The 19,109-nt window shown below is 58.5% G+C and overlaps 2 protein-coding genes across 4 annotated transcripts; one reads left to right on the top strand and one right to left on the bottom strand.

Annotated features, from left to right (window-relative positions):
• Positions 1–1,397: 1,397 nt before the first annotated feature.
• Positions 1,398–10,974, top strand: GSK3A (glycogen synthase kinase 3 alpha). 3 transcript variants are annotated; one of them, XR_006541372.1, is made up of 12 exons: positions 1,398–1,811; positions 3,680–3,867; positions 5,264–5,347; positions 5,488–5,598; positions 7,171–7,301; positions 7,405–7,511; positions 8,498–8,595; positions 8,683–8,778; positions 9,130–9,316; positions 9,640–9,732; positions 10,281–10,463; positions 10,763–10,974. XR_006541372.1 is itself a non-coding variant. In XM_044921977.1 (12 exons), exons 1-12 carry the CDS (start codon positions 1,529–1,531, stop codon positions 10,352–10,354), a joined length of 1,395 nt encoding a protein of 464 aa, XP_044777912.1. In that variant the 5' UTR covers positions 1,486–1,528; the 3' UTR covers positions 10,355–10,974. The 3 variants fall into 3 exon arrangements, 2 of the variants coding, with proteins under 2 accessions (XP_021547916.1, XP_044777912.1); XM_044921977.1 differs by having other exon boundaries at positions 1,486–1,811; positions 3,680–3,744; positions 3,802–3,867; positions 10,281–10,974; XM_021692241.2 differs by having other exon boundaries at positions 10,281–10,974.
• Positions 10,975–13,760: 2,786 nt separating this feature from the next.
• ZNF526 (zinc finger protein 526) lies at positions 13,761–15,846 on the bottom strand. The gene has a single exon (XM_021692252.1). It carries the CDS (start codon positions 15,833–15,835, stop codon positions 13,820–13,822), a length of 2,016 nt encoding a protein of 671 aa, XP_021547927.1. The 5' UTR covers positions 15,836–15,846; the 3' UTR covers positions 13,761–13,819.
• Positions 15,847–19,109: the final 3,263 nt, after the last annotated feature.

Genomic DNA, 19,109 nt, shown 5'->3' with positions numbered 1-19,109 from the left:
CACACACACACACACACACACACACACACACGCTCGCTCACACGAACTCCGTTTCCCAGCGTCCTTTGGGGATAGTGTCTTTCCGGGTATTAATCGATAAATAGAGCAACCTAGTCCGTGCACAAAACCCGAGGCTACTCCTAACAGCCGGCTTCCTCGTTTGGGGCCCTCCTGGATCCTGTAAACTTAGGAAGCGGGAGGACGCAAAGAGCTGAAAACAGAAATTCTGTTTTCACATGTTTTAATGCTCGTCTCAGTTTCTTGGTGCAACCCACGTTGGTAGAAAAAGCTAAAATGTATTTGAAGACTATTGTTCTGAGAGACCACCGATAACTTTGTTCCCCAAATTGTTTGAGGGGGATTTTTCCTTCCTGATTTGTGGAAACTTGGAATGTTTGGACTCCCATTTTCCTGCAGCCCCTGACCAACTTCAGCTCTTTCTTGGAGCCTGGGGAGGGGAAGGAGGCGTTGAACACTCTGCAGTCTCCCGCAAGGGACTGATGTCTTTCCACCTTTGGCTCTCGCTTTTCCAAAAGTACCGATTGGACTTCACTTCCCAGCAAGCCTCTGCAGCCTCGTCTCATAAAGGGTCAGGATCCGGTCTGGACTATTACCCAGCATGCTCCGGGCTCCTGGTAGCTCCCTCCCCCTCAAACGGAGAGGCTGCCTTGAACTCCATTTCCCAGAAGACACAAAGGCTCTCTGTAGCAACTACTCTGAAGCCTTGGTGTTGACTACATTTCCCGGCAGGGACTGCGGCCTAGCATAGGAGGGCAGAAGAACGCCGTACCTACCTATTCTATTTTCTAGCCTATCTCCGTAATTGCAGTGTCTACTTGGGGCTTGGGGAAGCACATGGGACTCCATTTCCCGGCGTGCTTTGGAAGTCACGTTACACCTGCAATGCGGTGAGGGCGTGGTGACGACTCCATTTCCCGGCTTGCCTCACGGCCCGGTATCTGCGGATGCACCGGCGCCGACTCAATTTCCCACAGTGCACTTGGCGCCGATCGGCATACACAGCCAATGGACTAAATGAGCGTCTGGACTCTGTTTCCCGGCGTGCATCAGGCCTACGAAGCTCACCGAAAGAGTGGCTGCAACTACATTTCTGAAACACACTTAGGGCTTGCAGTTGCTGCAGTGGAGTGAGTGTGTGACTCTGACTCCACTTCCTAAAGTGCTTCAGAGTCCGCCCTCGACACATTCCCCTGATTTATTGCCCAGGACTCTATTTCCTGATGTGCAGCGCGACCCGTCATTCCCCGCGGTCGGCTCTGAGGCATTTGCAGACTCCATTTCCCGGCGTGCCACGCGGTTCCCTGTGCGGACCGAGGGCGGCGACGGCGGCGCGTAGGGCAGGCGGACTGCATCTCCCAGCGTGCCCCGCGGCGGGCGCTGGGCCGGAGCCGGAGCCCGAGCGGCGCGGCCTGGAAGAGGCCAGAGCCCGGGGTAGGCGGCGGCAGCGGCGGCGGCGGGGGCAGCCCGGGCAGCCCGAGCCCCGCGGCCTGGGCCTGCGCTCGGCGCCATGAGCGGCGGCGCGCCTTCAGGGGGCGGCCCTGGGGGCTCGGGCCGGGCGCGGACCAGCTCGTTCGCGGAGCCAGGCGGCGGCGGAGGCGGCGGCGGCGGCGGCCCCGGGGGCTCGGCCTCCGGCCCCGGCGGCAGCGGCGGTGGGAAGGCGTCGGTCGGAGCCATGGGTGGGGGCGTGGGGGCCTCGAGTTCCGGGGGCGGACCCAGCGGCAGCGGCGGAGGTGGCAGCGGCGGCCCCGGTGCGGGCACTAGCTTCCCGCCGCCCGGAGTGAAGCTGGGCCGTGAGTATTAGCGGCGTCCGTGGGGGGTGGAGATCAGGGTTCCTGAAGCCCTTCAGACGTCGATCAGGTTCTTCCATATGCCCAGATAGGAGCTCCAGCTCACTGGGCTTCCCAAAGATGGGATCTGAGCTCTCCCCCTCGCAGAGAAAGGGATTGAGGGGTTACCATCAATTGGAGTTTAGGATTAGAATTAGTAATCCTCAAAAAACAGAGGTCACAGATTCCTGTTCTTCCACTACCGAGGTCTTGGATCCTTGAGCCTCAAAAACAGGAATCTGATGTTGCCATCCATTAGACAACAGGACCAGGAGTCATCGTCGCTTGAAAATGGGGCTAGAGAGTTATTGTTCCCAAAAAGAATAAGATCACCATCACCCCAAAAGGAGGGGGATCTGAATTTGCTTCCCTTTAGAGGATGGGGATTTGGAATGAGTATCACATAGAAACGGATTTGGGTTTACTGTGTCCCCAGAAGATAGGGTCACAGCTTCCCAAACCTGGTATCCAGGCAGTCTGTGATTTTTAAAACGCAAGACCTGTTATCATCACCCATCTATAACAGAACTGTATCCCCAATGGTAGGAATTAATGGTTGCTGCTTTTTAGAAATAAGGACAAACTGGGAATCAGTGCATCCTGCAGATCAAGTCCATAGTCACTTTTCTTTGGCTTGGGGCACCTGGCTGGTTCAGTCGGTAGAGTATGCAACTCTTGATCTTGGGGTCATGAGTTCGAGCCCCACGTTTGGGGTAGAATTTATTAAAAAACAAACAACAAAAAAACTTGTCATGGTGGGTCTTTTTCCACAAAAATGGAACAGAATCAGGAAGGGTCACAGTTCCCCATAGAAGATGGATCTGAGGTTAAATCCCCTTCATTATCCGGAGATATGGTGTCACTGGCTCTGGAAGAATACCTATAGGATAATCTTCTTCCAAAAGACGGTAACACTGACCCCTCAAAACAGATCTGATTTATCAGTGACCCGTTTTCTTTGGGGAACTGATGAAAGGTTCCCCAAAGAAAAGGGATCACTCTTCCCCAAGAACGCCATAAAGGTTTGCTGCTGTCTAGAGAATGGAACTGGGAATTACAACTTTCCTTCAAATGCCTGAGGCCTGGATAGCCCCTTGTTAACGGAGGTCAGGTTCACCATTCCCACCACTTAGTACTTGTCCGTTGGGGGTCACCCAAATACATGAAGGGGTGTGGGGCTCTGGACCACACAGATGAGGAGGTCAGGTCAGCACCTTTTCGAACCCTGAAGTATTTGGGGAAGGGCTAACTGTCCCCCAAAAGTGAGAGCCATGACACTGGGCACTCACACCTGGAGGAGTCCTTTCTGCCACCAAAACCCAGTGGCGGTTACCAGCTCTACCAAGTAGGACTTAGAGGTCACTATCCCCCAAGCTGTCAGAAGCAAAAGTAAAAAAGCAAAAGTACCTCAGGGCTACTGCTCCGGAAAGTGGAAGAGACTGGGTCAGGCTTTCCCCAGTCAGGAGGGGGCCCCAGCAGGCAATAAGCTCAAGAGTGGATAGAGTGTGAGGATGCCCTCAAACCAAGAGGGACCAGTGATTTACTGCTTACCAGCGATAGAAATTACAGCTTATCAACACTTGAACAGCAAGAGGTTTACTTGTCATTGTCCCCCCACATGAGAAATGGCAGGATTTAGGGTTCCCTGAAGGGAAGAGGAGAAAGGGCGCCTGGAGGTATCCAACACCCACCTTTGCTCAAAGACAAGGAAGGGACAAGGAGGCCCCCAGTGAGCATCCTGTAGTGATTTTCCTCCCTCCCACAGCCCTGTGTGATCGGGTGGCGGCAAGAAGGGGAAGGTCAGTGGATCGTGTGTCCCCTTTGTTCCCCAGGTGACAGCGGGAAGGTGACCACAGTGGTAGCCACTCTAGGCCAAGGCCCGGAGCGCTCCCAGGAGGTGGCTTACACAGACATCAAAGTGATTGGCAATGGCTCCTTTGGGGTCGTGTACCAGGCACGGCTGGCTGAGACCAGGGAACTGGTGGCCATCAAGAAGGTTCTCCAGGACAAGAGGTTCAAGGTAGCTTGGGGCAAATGGGGACAAGGAAGTGTGACCAGGCATGATGGGCGAGAGGGCCCTAGTGAGAGTGCTGGACTTGGGTTTCCACAGGGATCTGAACATGGGCCAGAGAAGGGAAGAAGAGAGTGAATTGTGTGGAAGATGGGGGTGCGGGTTCCACGAGAGCCCAGAGCTGCTGTTTATTGGGCTTTGGGTTGGTGTGAAGTGCTTTGTAGGCAAGTTCATATTTAATTCACGTGAAGATTCTTTGAGGGTAGGTATTGGTGTGTTGCTAAGACTGAGACTCAGATAAGAGAATTAACTTGAGGGCAAGACTAGACTCTGGCTTGTCTGATCCCGAAGCCTCCCACCTTACCCACTAAGTTACCCTTCTGCACAGAGAGGGAAGGACGCTGGTAGAGGTGATGAGTGTGTTTGTGAAGGTCATGCTCTGACCCAGGTGCTTGGCAAGTGCAGGGTGAAATCCAGCCTGCCCTATGCTCACCAAACCATTGTGCCTTGGTGTGGGGCTGTATCTCCCTGAGGAAGGGGTGCCCTTTCCTCCTTCATACAGCTGTGCCCTGGAACCTAGTGGAAGCCCAGGGAACAAGGAGAAGATGGAAAAGGTGGAGGTTGAGGGCTACTTGGCGTTGTAAGGACTGGCGTTTTGGAGCGTAGGCTAGTCTGGATATAAAGGACCCGAGCCTAAGCTGGGAGGGAACCAGGTCAGGGCCTGGGTCTTGGCAGTGAGAACCCTCGGGCAGGAGGAACTCCAGAGTGTGGGTCAGAATTTGATTAGTGTTGAGTCCCAGAAGTGAGAGGGATCTGAGGGCAGGAGTTCCCGAGGCCAGAACTCAGGGGAACAGAGAATAGGGAAGAGACCAGGACCGTGTCTCGGAGAAGAGGCTGAGGCCGGACCCCCTATGGGAAGATGGAAGTCTGGAGCCTGGGACTCAGGATCCAAGTCAGGGTTCAAGGGCCCAGATGCCTCTAGGGGAAGCAATAGAGAGGAGTGGGGACCAGGGTGAATTGGGTGGCCAGTACTTGTCTTTTGTCACTCAGGCCTTGTGTGGCCATGTCATCTGATTATTCGAGACAAGCTGGAAAACTGAATTTATATGTGAAGACATTTGATTTTCAAAGGTCAGCAATAAATCGGACACTTTTGAATGGTGGGCTGAAAAAAACCCATCTGTAGGTTGGGTTTAGCCCATAGGCCTCCAGCTTGTGTGTAAGGGGAATGGGTGGGGGTGAGGAATTAGGGGCTGCCCCAGAGGGGCCCTGGAGCTGGGATGCGAGGAGTCAGCGCCTGGCTCCGTTGGCAGGAGTGGAGGAGCAGGGCTGTGGCAAGGGGCGCCAGGGAGGGGAGGCAGGGAGAGTCGGCTGTTGTCTGAGGCACTTTCCCTTTGCTTCCAAGAACCGAGAGCTGCAGATTATGCGTAAGCTGGACCACTGCAATATCGTGAGGCTGAGATACTTCTTCTACTCTAGTGGGGAGAAGGTGAGACCTTGGGTGTGCGGGGGAGTCCTCCACCCGTGTTCCTGACTGCCAGTCCTTCCCCTGTTACCCCCACGAGCCTTCCCTCCCCTTCCCCACCCCGTTCCTCACAGTGCCTCACACCTCTCCTTTGCACTCTGCAGAAAGACGAGCTTTATCTAAATCTGGTGCTGGAATACGTGCCCGAGACAGTGTACCGGGTGGCCCGCCATTTCACCAAGGCCAAGTTGACCATCCCTATCATCTATGTCAAGGTGGGCAGGCAGGCAGGCAGGCTGTTGGGACCCAGGCCTACAAAGCCAGGGACCCTGGATCCTCCTGTCTTCTGTGGGTTCCCTCATTCTCCAGATTTATGTTGCTGTCTGCAGACTTTGCGTTGCCTGTCCTTGTCTCCATAACCACCATAGACGGAGCTTGCCCAGTGCTGGGCAGGCCACCCTGAGGCCTGACTGAATCAGGGAGGCAGGCTGACTGGGGTCTGGGGAGACTGCAAGGGACCTGCTCGGGTCCACGCTGGGAGCCCGGCGGCACCAGTGGTGTTGGTGGAGTTAGCTCGGAATTGGGCTGGGGCCTGAGAATGCCAAGGGAGAGACACTGAGGTCCGAGTCCTGGCCTTCGGAGCCTTGGCAGAAGGGGGTGGGAAGGAGGCAGGGCTGGAGGAAAGCCTGCCTCTCCATCATCTGTGCAGGCTCATTCCGCAGGGCCTGGTGCTGTGGCCCGGGTGTTACTCTCCTAGCTGGTGTTTGAATGAATGGGTGAATGGATCAGAGAGCTGAGGGCTGATGTGGAGAGTAGAGGCTGCAGCCGCCTTCAGCATCGGGAGGAAGTGGGTGGGTTCAGGTTTGATGAAGGTCGCTCCTCCTGCCGGCCTTAAGAACCCTGGGCCCAGGTGGGCCACAGAGCTCTACCGGTGGTTGGTGTTGGGGGACTCTGCTTCCCGGGAGGGGAGTCCTCTGGTTTGGTGAATCCCTACCATGGCTGCCTGTGTGCTGAACCCAGCACCGAGCAATTCCAGAAGCCCAGTTGACTGAGACCCAGACTTTGTTCCGGGAGAGCTCTGTTTAGCCGAGTGGACAGCTGTTGTCACAAAGAACTATAAAACGACTAGCAACTGCCATATTAGAAGGAGCACAGGGAATTCTGGAAACAGGCCCCCAGGCCTGCCTGCTTTGGGGGATAAGAAGGATCAAGGAAGGCTTCCCGGAGCTCATCAGGTGCAGGGTGAGGAAGCGGCATCTCTAGCCAAGGGCAGCGGAAAGAGAGGAGGAGGGGGGCCCGGGAAGCTGGCCTGAGCAGTTACTGTGTGCTGGGCACTGGTCTAGGCCCTGGGGGACGCGGCGGGGGAGATGAACACACCAAGATCCCTGCTCTCTTGGCACTTATGTTGTAATCAGTGGGAGGGAGAGTGGCAGGAAAATCCAGCCGGAGAGAGGCTAGTCCGTGGGTGGTTTTGACTGGCAGACGAAGGAGGCTGAGCCCTTCCTATAGCCGGTGGTTTTGGAGCTGAGTGACTGGCTCCCACAAGGCCTTCCTGACATGGGGCTTCTGCTGAGGTGTGTGGCCGAGGTAGCATTCTCGAAGTGGGGAGTGGCAGCGGCCCGGATGTTGCAAATGCCCCATCCTGAACTTCGGAATCGGAAACTCTGGGAGCGGGACCCAGGGGTCCCTGTTTTAACAAGCCCTTGCAGTGATTCTGGCACATACTAAAGCTTGAGGTCCCGGGGGCAGCAGGAGAGGTTTTGAGCCAGGGAGAGGAGCACGGGAGGGCCCTGGAGGCCAGGCGGGCGGAGCTGGGCTGCAGCTGTGCTGTCCCCTGCCCCTCCCAGGTGTACATGTACCAGCTCTTCCGGAGCTTGGCCTACATCCACTCCCAGGGGGTGTGTCACCGCGACATCAAGCCCCAGAATCTGCTGGTGGACCCCGACACTGCTGTCCTCAAGCTCTGCGATTTTGGCAGGTGGGCCTGACCTGGAGTGCACTGGTTGGCTGAAGGGGCGGTGGGGGGGGGGGGACACCCCAACCCTCACCTTCTGTTTACTCCTGCCCCTCTCTTCCCACAGTGCAAAGCAGTTGGTCCGGGGGGAGCCCAACGTCTCGTACATCTGTTCTCGCTACTACCGGGCCCCGGAGCTGATCTTTGGAGCCACTGATTACACCTCATCCATTGGTCAGACTTACGGGAGGGCGGGGGTGGGCAGCGGCAGGCGCAGCAGCTTTTGCGTTTTCTGTGGGCTGTGGGCCGCGCTCGGTGATACAAGCCTAACCTGTGTTCTTTTATCCAGTCCTCCCAAACTTCGGGGGGCGATGCTGGCATCTTGCTCGCTTCACAGACGAGCAGGCTGAGGCGGAGAGCGGTGAGGCCGCCTGCCTGCATTTGCCCCGCTGGGGCTAGGCAGGGCTGGGCTCTGAAAGCTGACCTGACTTCAGAGTCCACTCGGGCTCTGGAACCTCCCAGTCTGCCCTCTCCTCTCGGCCTGGGGGGGACGGGCTGAGGCCCGGGGAGGGGCTGCCGGTGACGCTGGAGCCGAGGCTTGCCAGCCCGAGGGTGTGACATGCTCATCTCACCAGGCCTCCGGGGGCCGGCCCCGTTGGTCGGCTCCGTTGGTGGGGATGACGGTGCTACCTTCCAGGCTTGAGGAGAGGGCGTGAGGGGGTTGGGAGAGAACACTCAGCAGCAGTGTGAACTGTGTGGTTCTTAGGGGTGAACTTGTGCCTCGGGGGGTCGAGGTACAGAGCAGGGAGGGGCCGAGAGTACCAGCCTGTAGCCGTTCCCGTGGGCAGGATAGAGCCTGGGCCCAGGACTTCTGGCTGGACCTTCCCGAGGCCCAAGAACACAGAGGTCTGTGCTAGCTACATTGGGCTGGCTGGAGGCTGGAGGTAGAGCAGGGGCTTCCTGGGGTCGCTGCGGGGAGAGAGGCAACAAAGGTGGCAAACACTTGGATCGCAGAGTGCGGCGCCGTCAGGCAGACCTGGAGGTTCAACAGCGGGCTCCCGTGTCCCTAAACCCTGCAGGACCTTGAGCAGGGTGCTTCTTCTCGGGGCCAAGTGAAAATGGGGCTCCCTCCTGGCACCCTCAGGATGACTGTGGGGGGAGAGAAGCGTTGGCGAGGGGATGGGTGGGGCAGCCCTGACCCTCCCCGCATTCCCCCTCAGATGTGTGGTCAGCTGGCTGCGTACTGGCCGAGCTCCTCCTGGGCCAGCCCATCTTCCCCGGGGACAGTGGGGTAGACCAGCTGGTGGAGATCATCAAGGTGAGGGCATGGCGGGGTGGGCAGGGATGGGCAGGGATGGGGCTGAGGGATAGGGGCTTTGGCTCAGACCCGTCCCTTCTTCTCCAGGTGCTGGGAACACCAACCCGGGAACAGATCCGAGAGATGAACCCCAACTACACGGAGTTCAAGTTTCCCCAGATTAAAGCTCACCCCTGGACAAAGGTGGGACGGGGCTAGGGGCTCAGGTAGCATGGCCGAGGTCCCCTTTGGAGGCCAGCTGGTCTTGGGACCTGGCTATAGAGTCAGGGCTTGGGAATGGGGCCGTTAACTCATCAGATTTCAAAGTTTATGGCATCTCCCATCCTCCGGAAGTTGAGGGTCCATGGTAAGTTTGAGTGCCATTTCTCTGCTGGGGAAACAGGCTCCCTGCAGGGCCTGTCTCATGACGGGACCCCCGCGAGCTGCTCACCCCAAAGAACGTGGTTTCCCCTCAGTGGTTGTGCCTCGTATGGGAAGTGGGGGTGCGGGAGTCCACAGTGCCTGGGCGGCTCACCCTCCTGACCACCCCCTAAGGTGTTCAAGTCTCGAACGCCGCCAGAGGCCATCGCACTCTGCTCGAGCCTGCTGGAGTACACACCGTCCTCAAGGCTCTCCCCTCTGGAAGCCTGCGCCCACAGCTTCTTTGATGAACTGCGATGTCACGGAACCCAGCTCCCCAACAACCGCCCGCTTCCCCCCCTCTTCAATTTCAGTCCTGGAGGTGAGGGCACGGCTTGGGATGCAGGGAGCTGGAAGGGCAGGCAAAGGTTGTGGAGGAGGGCTTGGTGTTAGAGAGAGGAGCGGGATGCTGAGGGAGGGGCGCTCGGGAGATGCCCCCGATGCTGGAGCCCCGAAGCTGCTTCACCCATGCTCTGCAGTCACGTGTGCTGGGCCCCTTCTGGTTTGTCATTTAAAGCATTCAGTAGCTACACGTGTCAGCTGGCCTTGCCAAGAGCTGGGTTGCTACCTGGTGCCCCTTTCTAACCCCGACCCCGTCTCCCAACACCCCGCCTCCTGACTGGGCATGTCTAATCCTGTCTCTAGAACTCTCCATCCAACCATCTCTCAACGCCATTCTCCTCCCTCCTCACTTGAGGTCCCCAGCGGGCACTGCCTCCCTCACTCCATCCTCACAAGGTAGGTCGGGGGCCCTCTGCTTCTCAGCCTGGGAGGCCAGCCTGTGCCTACAGCCCTGGAGTTCCCCGCAGGGGTGTGGAAATTGTTGACATCTGATAGCATACACGTGAACAGCCACCTTCATCGGGTCTGATTGCCTGTATTTGTGTTTAAGTGCCAACTGGAAAACCAAAGACCTAGGTCTGGCTTGCACAAACAAACAAAACGTTAAATTTGTCGTCCACATTTAAAAATTGAGGCCACTGCATGTTACAAATCCAGATTTCCTGTCTCTTGGGGAAGAAAATCCGACTGGGCAGCAGTGGGCTTGCCTTTCCTCAGGGCAGTGCTGTGAGTTGGGGCCAAGTTCTAGCCACCCTCTCTTCTGTGGGGCCCGGCTGTCTGGTGAGTCACTCAGTGAGCAGCCTGGCCCTTTGGCATCCGAGTATGCAGCGCTGGACCTAGAGCGGCAGCTGTCCATTTCTGATGTAGCATCCCCCACTGGGTTCCTGCTCTTGGGGGAGGTCTGAGAGGCAAAGGGTAACTGTCTGCTTTTTCCTTCCCCTCAGCTTTAAGTGAGGCTCAGACCGGCTCGGACTGGCAGTCACCTGACGCCACAGCTCCCCTCACTAACTCTTCCTGAGGGCCCCACCAACAACTCTTCCATCTGGGAGCCCCCAGTGGGGCTGGGAAGGGGGACCATAGCCCATCAAGCTCCTGACCTGGCTGGGCCCCTAGACTAGAGGGCAGAGGTAAATGAGTCCCTGTCCCTACCTCCAGTCCCTCCCTCACCAGCCTCACCCTGTGGTGGGCTTTTTAAGAGGATTTTAACTGGTTGTGGGGAGGGAAGAGAAGGAAGGACAGGGGGTTGGGAGGCATGAGGACCTCCTACCCCCTTGGCCCCCTCCCCTCCTCCCAGGCCTACACTCCTCCAACCCCTCCTCCCTTCCTGTGTCCCTTGTAAATAGAACCAGACCAGCCCGTCTGCTCCTCTTCCCTTCCCGCCCCCCCCCTCGGGTGTAAATAGATTGTTATAATTTTTTTCTTAAAGAAAACGTCGATTCACACCGTCCAACCTGGCCCGTCCCCCTTCTGCAGCTGTGTCCCCCCTCCTGTCCTCGGCCCCTAAGATCTCCTCCCTCCTCTCCCCACCCTGGAGGGCTGAGGGGGTGGGTGTGGGGGAGCTCCCCATGTCTTAGTTTCCACAGTAAGGTTTGCCTGTGTACAGACCTCCGTTCAATAAATTATTGGCATGAAAACCTGCTTCCTGTCTGGCTGCCTTGTTTCCATGGAGGTGAGGGAGGTGCCCTGAGGGGCTGTGCTGGGACAGGACCTCTCAGGCAGGGGCACCGTGGACAGTGAAGCCAGGCTGGGCTGCTGGAGGCCTGAGTCCCGGCCCTGGCTCACGTGCCCAGCCTCCCCAGGCCTCCGCTCTCCTTCACACATGTGAACAGAGAGTCTGGCTCATCCGCTGCAGAGGCCTCGGGGGAGCCGGCCTCATGGACCCCGCCATCGTCCTCTTCTGCCTCAGGAGGGAGGTAGGCACTGTCCTCCCCAGGTGACAGTTGAGAACTGGGGATCAGGGGTCAAGGTCATAGAAAGTGGCAGAGTCAAGACTTGAACAGAGGGCTCTGTGTCCCACAGCCCAAGCTACCTGCTGCTTCACGCGACAGCAGAAGACACGTAGTCACTCAGGCCAAAACAGCCTGGATGTAGACTCGTAGTGGGCACAGACATGGGCAGAGGAGTGGTCCTTAAACCCTAACAGATCTCCAAGCTTTCATTTCTGTTTCAAACAGGGCACATACCTGGCCCCCATCTAGGGATGCTGGGAAGCGACAAGCCTGGGAAGGTTGGTGCAGAGCACTTGGCTTCTTCCCTTGCTTTGAAAACATGCTGGGGCCAGATGGTGGGGCCACGGGCAGAGGGAAATGGCATCTCTTACATGTGGTGCCAGTGGTATGTGAGGGCAGGAGGCCCCGGAAGTGGAAGGAGGCCTGGGGAGGAGCAACTGATATGTCCTCCACTGGACTTCAATTGTGAAGAAAAAGGGAATGAGTTTGTCGTCGTTTTAAGTAAGCTATGTCCATTGCGGGGGGTGGGGGGCGCACTCAGCTTGAACTCACGACCCCGAGGTCAAGAGTTGCATGCTCTACTGACTGAGCCAGACAGGTGCCCCAAAAGGGGAATTCTGAACATGTCCCAAGGGTTCAGGGACTGTTCCTGGGGTACCTGGACTCTCCAGTCTGCTTAGGCCAGCCCCAGGGGTAACTATACTGCCCAGAACAATCCCTGGCCTTCCCTGCTCGATACCCTCTGGATACCACCTTGTTTGTAAGATGAATACATACAGCAAGTAGACCAGAGACGGCAGCAGGGCTGGTCCCCCTGCCTCCCTGCTGCTCACAATTGTTCAGCCACGAGGTCACTGAGGTGGTCCCTGACCCTCCCTCCCACTCCTGTGGCTTCTGCCCTAGTCTGATTCCCATCCTTTCCCTCCTAGACCATCTTCGGCCTCCCCCTGGCTCCACCTTCATGCCAGGAAGCCCTAAGCCCCACTTTTGACCCTCTCTTCCCCCCATCCCACCCAGCCCCAACTTCTGGGGCAGGCTTTCCCTGCCTTCCCAGGTCCGGGCCTGCCTCCCTCCCCGACAACTCTCAGCCATAGCCTCCCGTGCCTCAACACCTCGCTCTGTAGAGGCCCGGCGGGAGCTTGCCCCAGGGACCTGCCATAAATCATCTGCTGCTATTTAGAGAAGGAAGGACTGCCACCTTAGGTAACCTTTGAAAAGGTTGGGGATCCCCTCCTGTTCCTAAGACCTTTGATCTTTTGGGGGCCCCAACAAACCCCAACTGCTCTGTGACGCCAGCTCACTTTTCCTCCAGCTGTAGCAAACCCTCCTCTGGGCACCGCCCTCCTCCCCCCAGTCTCAGGTCACACTCACTCAGCAGTACTGCTTAGAGACACGGGCTGAACGGACCCCCTGGATTCAAATCTCCGCGACACTGCTGCCTACTGTGAGACCTTGGGTGAGTCTCATCCGTACAACAGGGCTAACGCTGAGATCACCTCACAGGCCTGCTGGGTCACAATCCGTGTACGGCGCTGACCGCGTGCCTGCCACGGCTAGGCAGCCGCGTTCGCTGTTATTGTAGCTGTGAATAACTGGACGGTCTCCAAGCAGACCAAGAACTCACCCTCCTCTGCAGTGCTGTCTGCCTATGTTCTCTTCCTCTTTCGCTACCAGATTCCTAGTGTTCCCTCAAGGACTACCTCCTTCGGGGTGGGGGGAGGGGCGGGGGGGGAGGAGGGGTTGTTCCCTGCTCTGGGATCCCACTGTCCCTGCACATCCCCATCACAGCCCTGAGGACGGCGGGGCTGAGATCTGCCTGCTCCCCAGGGGCAGGGCAGAGGCCTGACTCCTCTCCGGCCCCCAGCATCGCCCAGCATGTGCGAGGGGGGCCTGAGGACTCCAAGGCTGAATGAATCAACAAGACACACTCAAGAGAGCAAGGCCATCTGTACTTGGGTGCTCCTCCTGCTCCGCCGTGTGCCTCCTGGGGCAGCGCCTGGCTCTGAGTCATCATCCCTGGGCCTCCGGCATTTCCTTCGACATTGTCAAAAGGGAGCTTAAGGGAGCCCAGAGAACTCAAGTACCTTTCTCCACCAGGCAGAGCCAAGTCCTGGTGCCCCGGGGTCCAGGGGAGGGGAGGGCTTGGGGACGAGCGAGAGCCTGAAGAGGTATACGACGGTGCCCAGCACCGATCCGGCGCGTGGTCGGGGCTCAGGAAAGGTTATGTGACGTTGCCGGGCACCAGGGTGATGGATGCAGAGCCAAGAGTCTTGGCGAGCCCTGTTTTGCAACGCAGTGGGGTGACCTGGGACGGATCACCATCAGGCCTCAGAGCTTCAGTTTCCCCACAGGCAGAGAAAAGTGGCAAGAGACACCAGGGCAGGGCCCTTGTGAGGAGTCCGGGGGTACGAGGCCAGGGTGGATCCCGGCACCCAGTGGGTGCCGGAGCAGCTTGCCGGGGTGCGGGTGGGGGGGCTCCCCTCGTCCCCCAGAGAGGCCCACAACGGCCATCTCACTGCTGCTCCCCAGCCGTGTCACACGAAGGCCGTGTCCAACTGCAGGAGCCCGCCCGCCTCACTGGCCCCCAGTGCTGCCTGGCACAGCTGCAGCGTGTCCTCCAGCGCTAGTGGCTGCGACGTCTCGATGATGGCGATGGTTTCCCCGAGCTCGGTGCACATGATAGTCTGCTGAGGCTCGGGCGGCGGCGGCGGCGGGGGGGCGGGGGGTGGGGATCGCGGCGGCGGCGGCGGGGGCCCGGGGCGGGCGCGGGCGTGGACGCGCTGGTGCAGCCGCAGGCCGGCCAGGGCGTGGAACCAGCGGCCGCAGGTCCCGCAGTAGTAGGGGCTCTTGTTGTACAGGCCGGGGCCGGGCAGGCGGGGCGCGCGCGCGAAGGCCACGGGCCGCAGGTGCAGCCTCCGGTGCTGCTGCAGGTTGGAGCTCTGCGTGAAGCGCTTGCCGCAGTCCAGGCACTGGTAGGGCCGCACGCCCGTGTGCGTCAGCTGGTGGCGGCTGAGGTTGGCTAGGGAAGCGAACGTCTTGCCACACGAGTGGCACTGGAAGGGCCGCTCGCCCGTGTGCGTCCGCAGGTGGTTGCGCACGTGGACCAGCTTCTTGAAGCCCTTGCCACACACGCCGCAGCGGTGCCGCCGCTCGGGGGGCCCGTGGACGGCGCGCCGGTGCCGCGAGAGCCGGGAGGCCGAGGCGAAGGACTTGGAGCACTGCGGGCAGGGCAGCTGGGCGGGCGGGGCGGGCGGCGGCGGCGGCGGCGGCGGCGCGGACTCGGCGGGCACCGGGGAGGCCGCCGCCGAGGGGGGCGCCCCACTCTTGCCGGCGTGCGTGCGCCGGTGGTAGAGGAACTTGGTCATGTTGCTGAACGTCTTGCCGCAGCGGCAGCGATGCAGCGGGTTGGCGGTGTGAGCCCGCCGGTGAGCCACCAACGTGAGCTCGGTGCCGAAGCCGCGGCCGCAGTCCACGCAGAGGTAGCGCGCTTCGCCGCGGTGCAGCCGCAGGTGCTGCTCCAGGGAGGCGGCCTTCTTGAAGACCTTGGAGCAGGTGGTACACTCGTGCGTGCCCCCGATGTGGGCCCGCCCGTGCGCCAGCAGCCGGTTGGCCGAGCTGAAGCTGCGCTGGCACTGGGTGCAGTGGAAGGGGTGGGCCGCTGATGCTGGGCCGCGGGAGGCCCGCCGGTGTCGCCGGCGCGCCTCCGCGGCCGTCCAGGGTTGGGGACAATCGGCACAGCCCTGGGCCCGGCCGGCTGTGGGCCTGTCGCCTCCCGTAGCATCCTCACCGACCTCTGCCGCCACCTCCTCTTCCTCCTCTGTGTCTTCCTCTGTGTCTTCCTCCTCCTCCTCCTCCTCCTCCTCTAGCCCGTTGCGCTCTTCTTTCTCTAGGGAGTCAAAGTGGGTGCCCTGATGCTCCAAGAACTCCTCAGGAGTGGCACAGAGGGTAGAGCACTCGGGACACTCGTAGGGCTCCATCTGAACTTCGGGTGGAGCGGGGGTTGGCGGGGGTGGCGTCGGCGGGGGCAGTGGGGGCGGCCCTGGTGGCTCGGTGGCTGCAGCAGAAAGGTGCCGGGCCTTGCGATGAGCCACCCACAGCTCAGGCGAGGGGAAGAGCTCCTGGCAGTCCCCGCACTGGTACTGGATCTGGCTTGCAGACTCCCGGAGGTGGGCGTCCTGGTGGGCCAGGAGCTCGCCGGGGGACAGGATGAGCTGGTTGCACTCCCCACACTGGAAGGGCCCTTCCTCAGGCCCTGCCATGAGCTCGGGCTCCAGGCCAGGATCCTGGGCGGCCAGTGCCTCGTCCTCGGTGACAGTGGGCACATGCTGTTCCTGGTGCGAGAGGACTTCCTCCAGCGTGTTGTAGAGACTGCCACACTCAGAGCACATGAACTGGTGATGCTGGAAGAAAAGGGACGAGGCCAGCGCCTCCCCAGGTGTCATCTCGGTCACCTCTGCTGACATCTCCCCGAACATCGGTGTTGACGTCTCCACCGCCCCTGGCGACATCTGTGTGGGCAGCTCAGCCACCTCAGCCGCCACCTCTGCCATGGTGGGGGGGGGGCAGTGCCTGGAGAAAGCAGGGGGAGCTGGTGAGACATCAGGAACCCAGGGGCGGCGGGGGCGGGGGCCGCGGCTCAGGAGCTTCCCCGCTCGTCCCCTCACTCACCAGACTATCAATCAGCAAGCCTGGATCCAGTGCTGGTACCTCAGTTTTCAATGAACATGTGACTCCGAAGCGGATGCACGCCCCATGGTGCCAGACATCTGTAAGACAGCGACAGCCCCCTTCCGTCTGGCCCCTGATGCTACCGTCCCTCCTTACCCGGAGGGCCACCCGCACCCTTTTTTTTTTTTTTTTTTAAGATTTTATTTATTTATTTGAGAGAGAGAGAGAATGAGAGACAGAGAGCACGAGAGGGAGGAGGGTCAGAGGGAGAAGCAGACTCCCCGCCGAGCAGGGAGCCCGAAGCGGGACTCGATCCCGGGACTCCAGGATCACGACCTGAGCCGAAGGCAGTTGCTTAACCAACTGAGCCACCCAGGAGCCCCACCCGCACCCTTTCTAAGAACACGTGTCTCTTTACGCCTCTTGACCTTTGCCTGGATGGTTTCCTCACCGGGCACCACCTTTCCTCCTGCCATATGGACACATACAGAGCAGCAAAGAGTTCAAGAGCACAGGCTTCTGGACCAGACTGCCCTTGGCTTGAATCTGAGCTCCAGCACGTTATTAACTTTCTCTCTCTGATGCTGTTTTGTCACCTGTGAAAGGGCGTAAAAGTAGTGCTGACCACAAAGGCCCTGGTGCCCGAGAAAGGTCAGACAGAACCATGACTTGTGGTTCTCCAGAACTGTTGTTCCTGAACCTGAAGTCTTTCCTGTTGCTATTCCTTCTGCCGAGAAAGTTCTCTCCTTTTCTGGTCTAGCAAAACCGTGCCCAGCATTTCCTTTGTGAAGCCTTTTCTGACATCTCTACATCCTCAGGGGGATGTCCACTCCTTTTTTTTTTTTTTTAAAGATTTTATTTATTTAACAGAGAGAGACACAGTGAGAGAAGGAACACAAGCAGAGGGAGTGGGTAAGGGAGAAGCAGGCTTCCCGCCGAGCAGGGAGCCCGATGCGGGGCTCGATCCCAGGACCCTGAGATCATGACCTGAGCCGAAGGCAGACGCTTAACGACTGAGCCACCCAGGCGCCCAGGGGGATGTCCATTCCTGCCTCCTTGGGGTTCCTGTGGTAATCTGTGCCACCTCTAGCAAAGCCAATATCACGAGCCCGGGATGCAGTCTGTGCTCCTCTTCAGACTGAGCATGCAGGCATGGCAGGTCTGATTCACTGTAGGTGCTGATGTTACCAACAAAACTACGGACCTGGGACGGGGATCTCTAACTTCTGAACTTCCCTCTACATGCCCCCATCTCCCTTTCTACATGTGTGGGCTCAACACAACCCAGGCCTCTGAGCCACTTGAGCAAATGACTGTGCCCCTTACAACCTAGTTTCTGAATCCAACCTCCACTGTCTCCATCTCTTCTTTAACTCATCTGTTAGTGCCAGAGGGCAGGTGGAGCTCAGCTTACAGCCAGGCAGGCAAAGATGCTCATATTACGCTCCCAGAGAGCAGGGAAGTTAGTTTTTTCATCACTGATATATTTCCAGCACCAAGAACAATGATTAGCCCACAACAGGTACTCAGCAGATATTCTGTGAATGAAAAATGCTCCCTCCAGGAAGTGAGGCCATGAGAGTCTAACTCTCCCTGTGCCCATCCCACTTCTCCCAACAGACCAACTTTCCCCATGGACCATGAACTCCCACAATAACACAGCCGAGCACATAACCCTGTTTTCAGTTGATGCCCAATACATGCTACCTGAATAAATGATTCACTAAAAGCCCAGGACTTACTTTTTCCTAACTACCTATTCCAACTCCCTCACTAATATTTGAATTGCCACGGCCCTGCACACAACAGCCACCCAGTAAAGGATCTTCCTGGAAGGAGTCAGCCCGCATCCCCAGAGTTCAGTTTTTCCTTGTTTACAGCCGCACTCCAAACAGAACTCCCATCGGGCGAGGCCCAAGGCCTGGTGTAAGGCTTACACACAAAGTAGGCACCCAGTACATGTCCCTCTGGAAGGTGGCCCAAGCAACCTAAAATTTGGACTTTTTGTCTACATTCCTCCTTTCCCAATTGTGGGATTGTGTACTATTGGTGGGGAGGAGATAGGGACTTTTTACACGGTAGACCAGTAAGTCCTTCCAGGAAAGAACCCACCAGGGGCCTGGAAGTTCAACTTTTCCGCTACACGTCCCTTTTCACCGACCAGACTTATCAACTCCGCTGCATGAGAGCGCCCTGCAGGGGTGGGGGCGGCGGGCTCCAGGGTAGGGTCCTGCACGCCGCACGAGTGGAATCAATGCTCTAGGGCACATAGGAAGGAGCGCTCTCCTTCCACTCCACGCCGCTCCCGCCCTAGCGCAGGCCCCAAGGCTCTTCGTCCCCCGGTGTCCCCTTCGTTCTACCTCCGCCCTCTCCCTACGCCCAGCGAACTCTTCCCCCGCCCACCCCGCGGCGCCCTCACCAGTCTCTCTCGCCTCCTGCAGCCCCCGCCGCTCTTGACACAGACCCTCTCTGCTCCAGGCGTGCGGGACCCCTCACTATCCACGCCTCCCATTGGGAGGTGCCCTTACCCGTGGCAGCCAATCAGAGCCATCAGCGAAGGGCACGCGCCCTTGCGCCTGCGTGTTGACGTTCAGGCGGGGCTCGACGAGTTTCTCCACGCACACAACTGTTCCCTGTGGGCGGAGCTTGGGGGGGGGGGCGGCTCAGGCAAGCGCCTGCGCAGTTCTTCTGGGCTGCCCTGCCAAAAATCAGTTAAGTGGTGAGAAGTGGGCATCATTGGAAAGCGAGGAGTGAACTGGGTGGCCGGAGACCTTGACAGAGGTGTTATTTTGTAGCTGAAGAGGCTGAGCATCTCTGAGAGCATAGCTTTGGAGCCAGACACACTTGGGGTACTTCTCTCAGGGCCTCTCTTTTACTCTGTAAAATGGGCTTGAATCACATCCACCTCAAAGGCTGTTGAGGGGATTGAATGAAATCAGACACGTAAAAGCGCTCAGCACTGATACACTGTGGATGCTCACTATAACCCATCTAACATGGACGTAGTCCTTCCCAGTTTGTAAAATTGCTTTCCCTTCCCTCCCACTCTTCACTTGATTTAACGATAGTCACTTATCGGGCGCCTACTGTGTGTCTGGCCCAGGAGTAGGCCTCAATAGGTGACAGTTGACATTAGAGATAGGGACTCTTCCAAGG

Source organism: Neomonachus schauinslandi, chromosome 16 (genome assembly GCF_002201575.2).
Source record: "Neomonachus schauinslandi chromosome 16, ASM220157v2, whole genome shotgun sequence".
NCBI lineage: Eukaryota > Metazoa > Chordata > Mammalia > Carnivora > Phocidae > Neomonachus > Neomonachus schauinslandi.
This window is presented reverse-complemented; position numbering and strand designations above follow the sequence as displayed.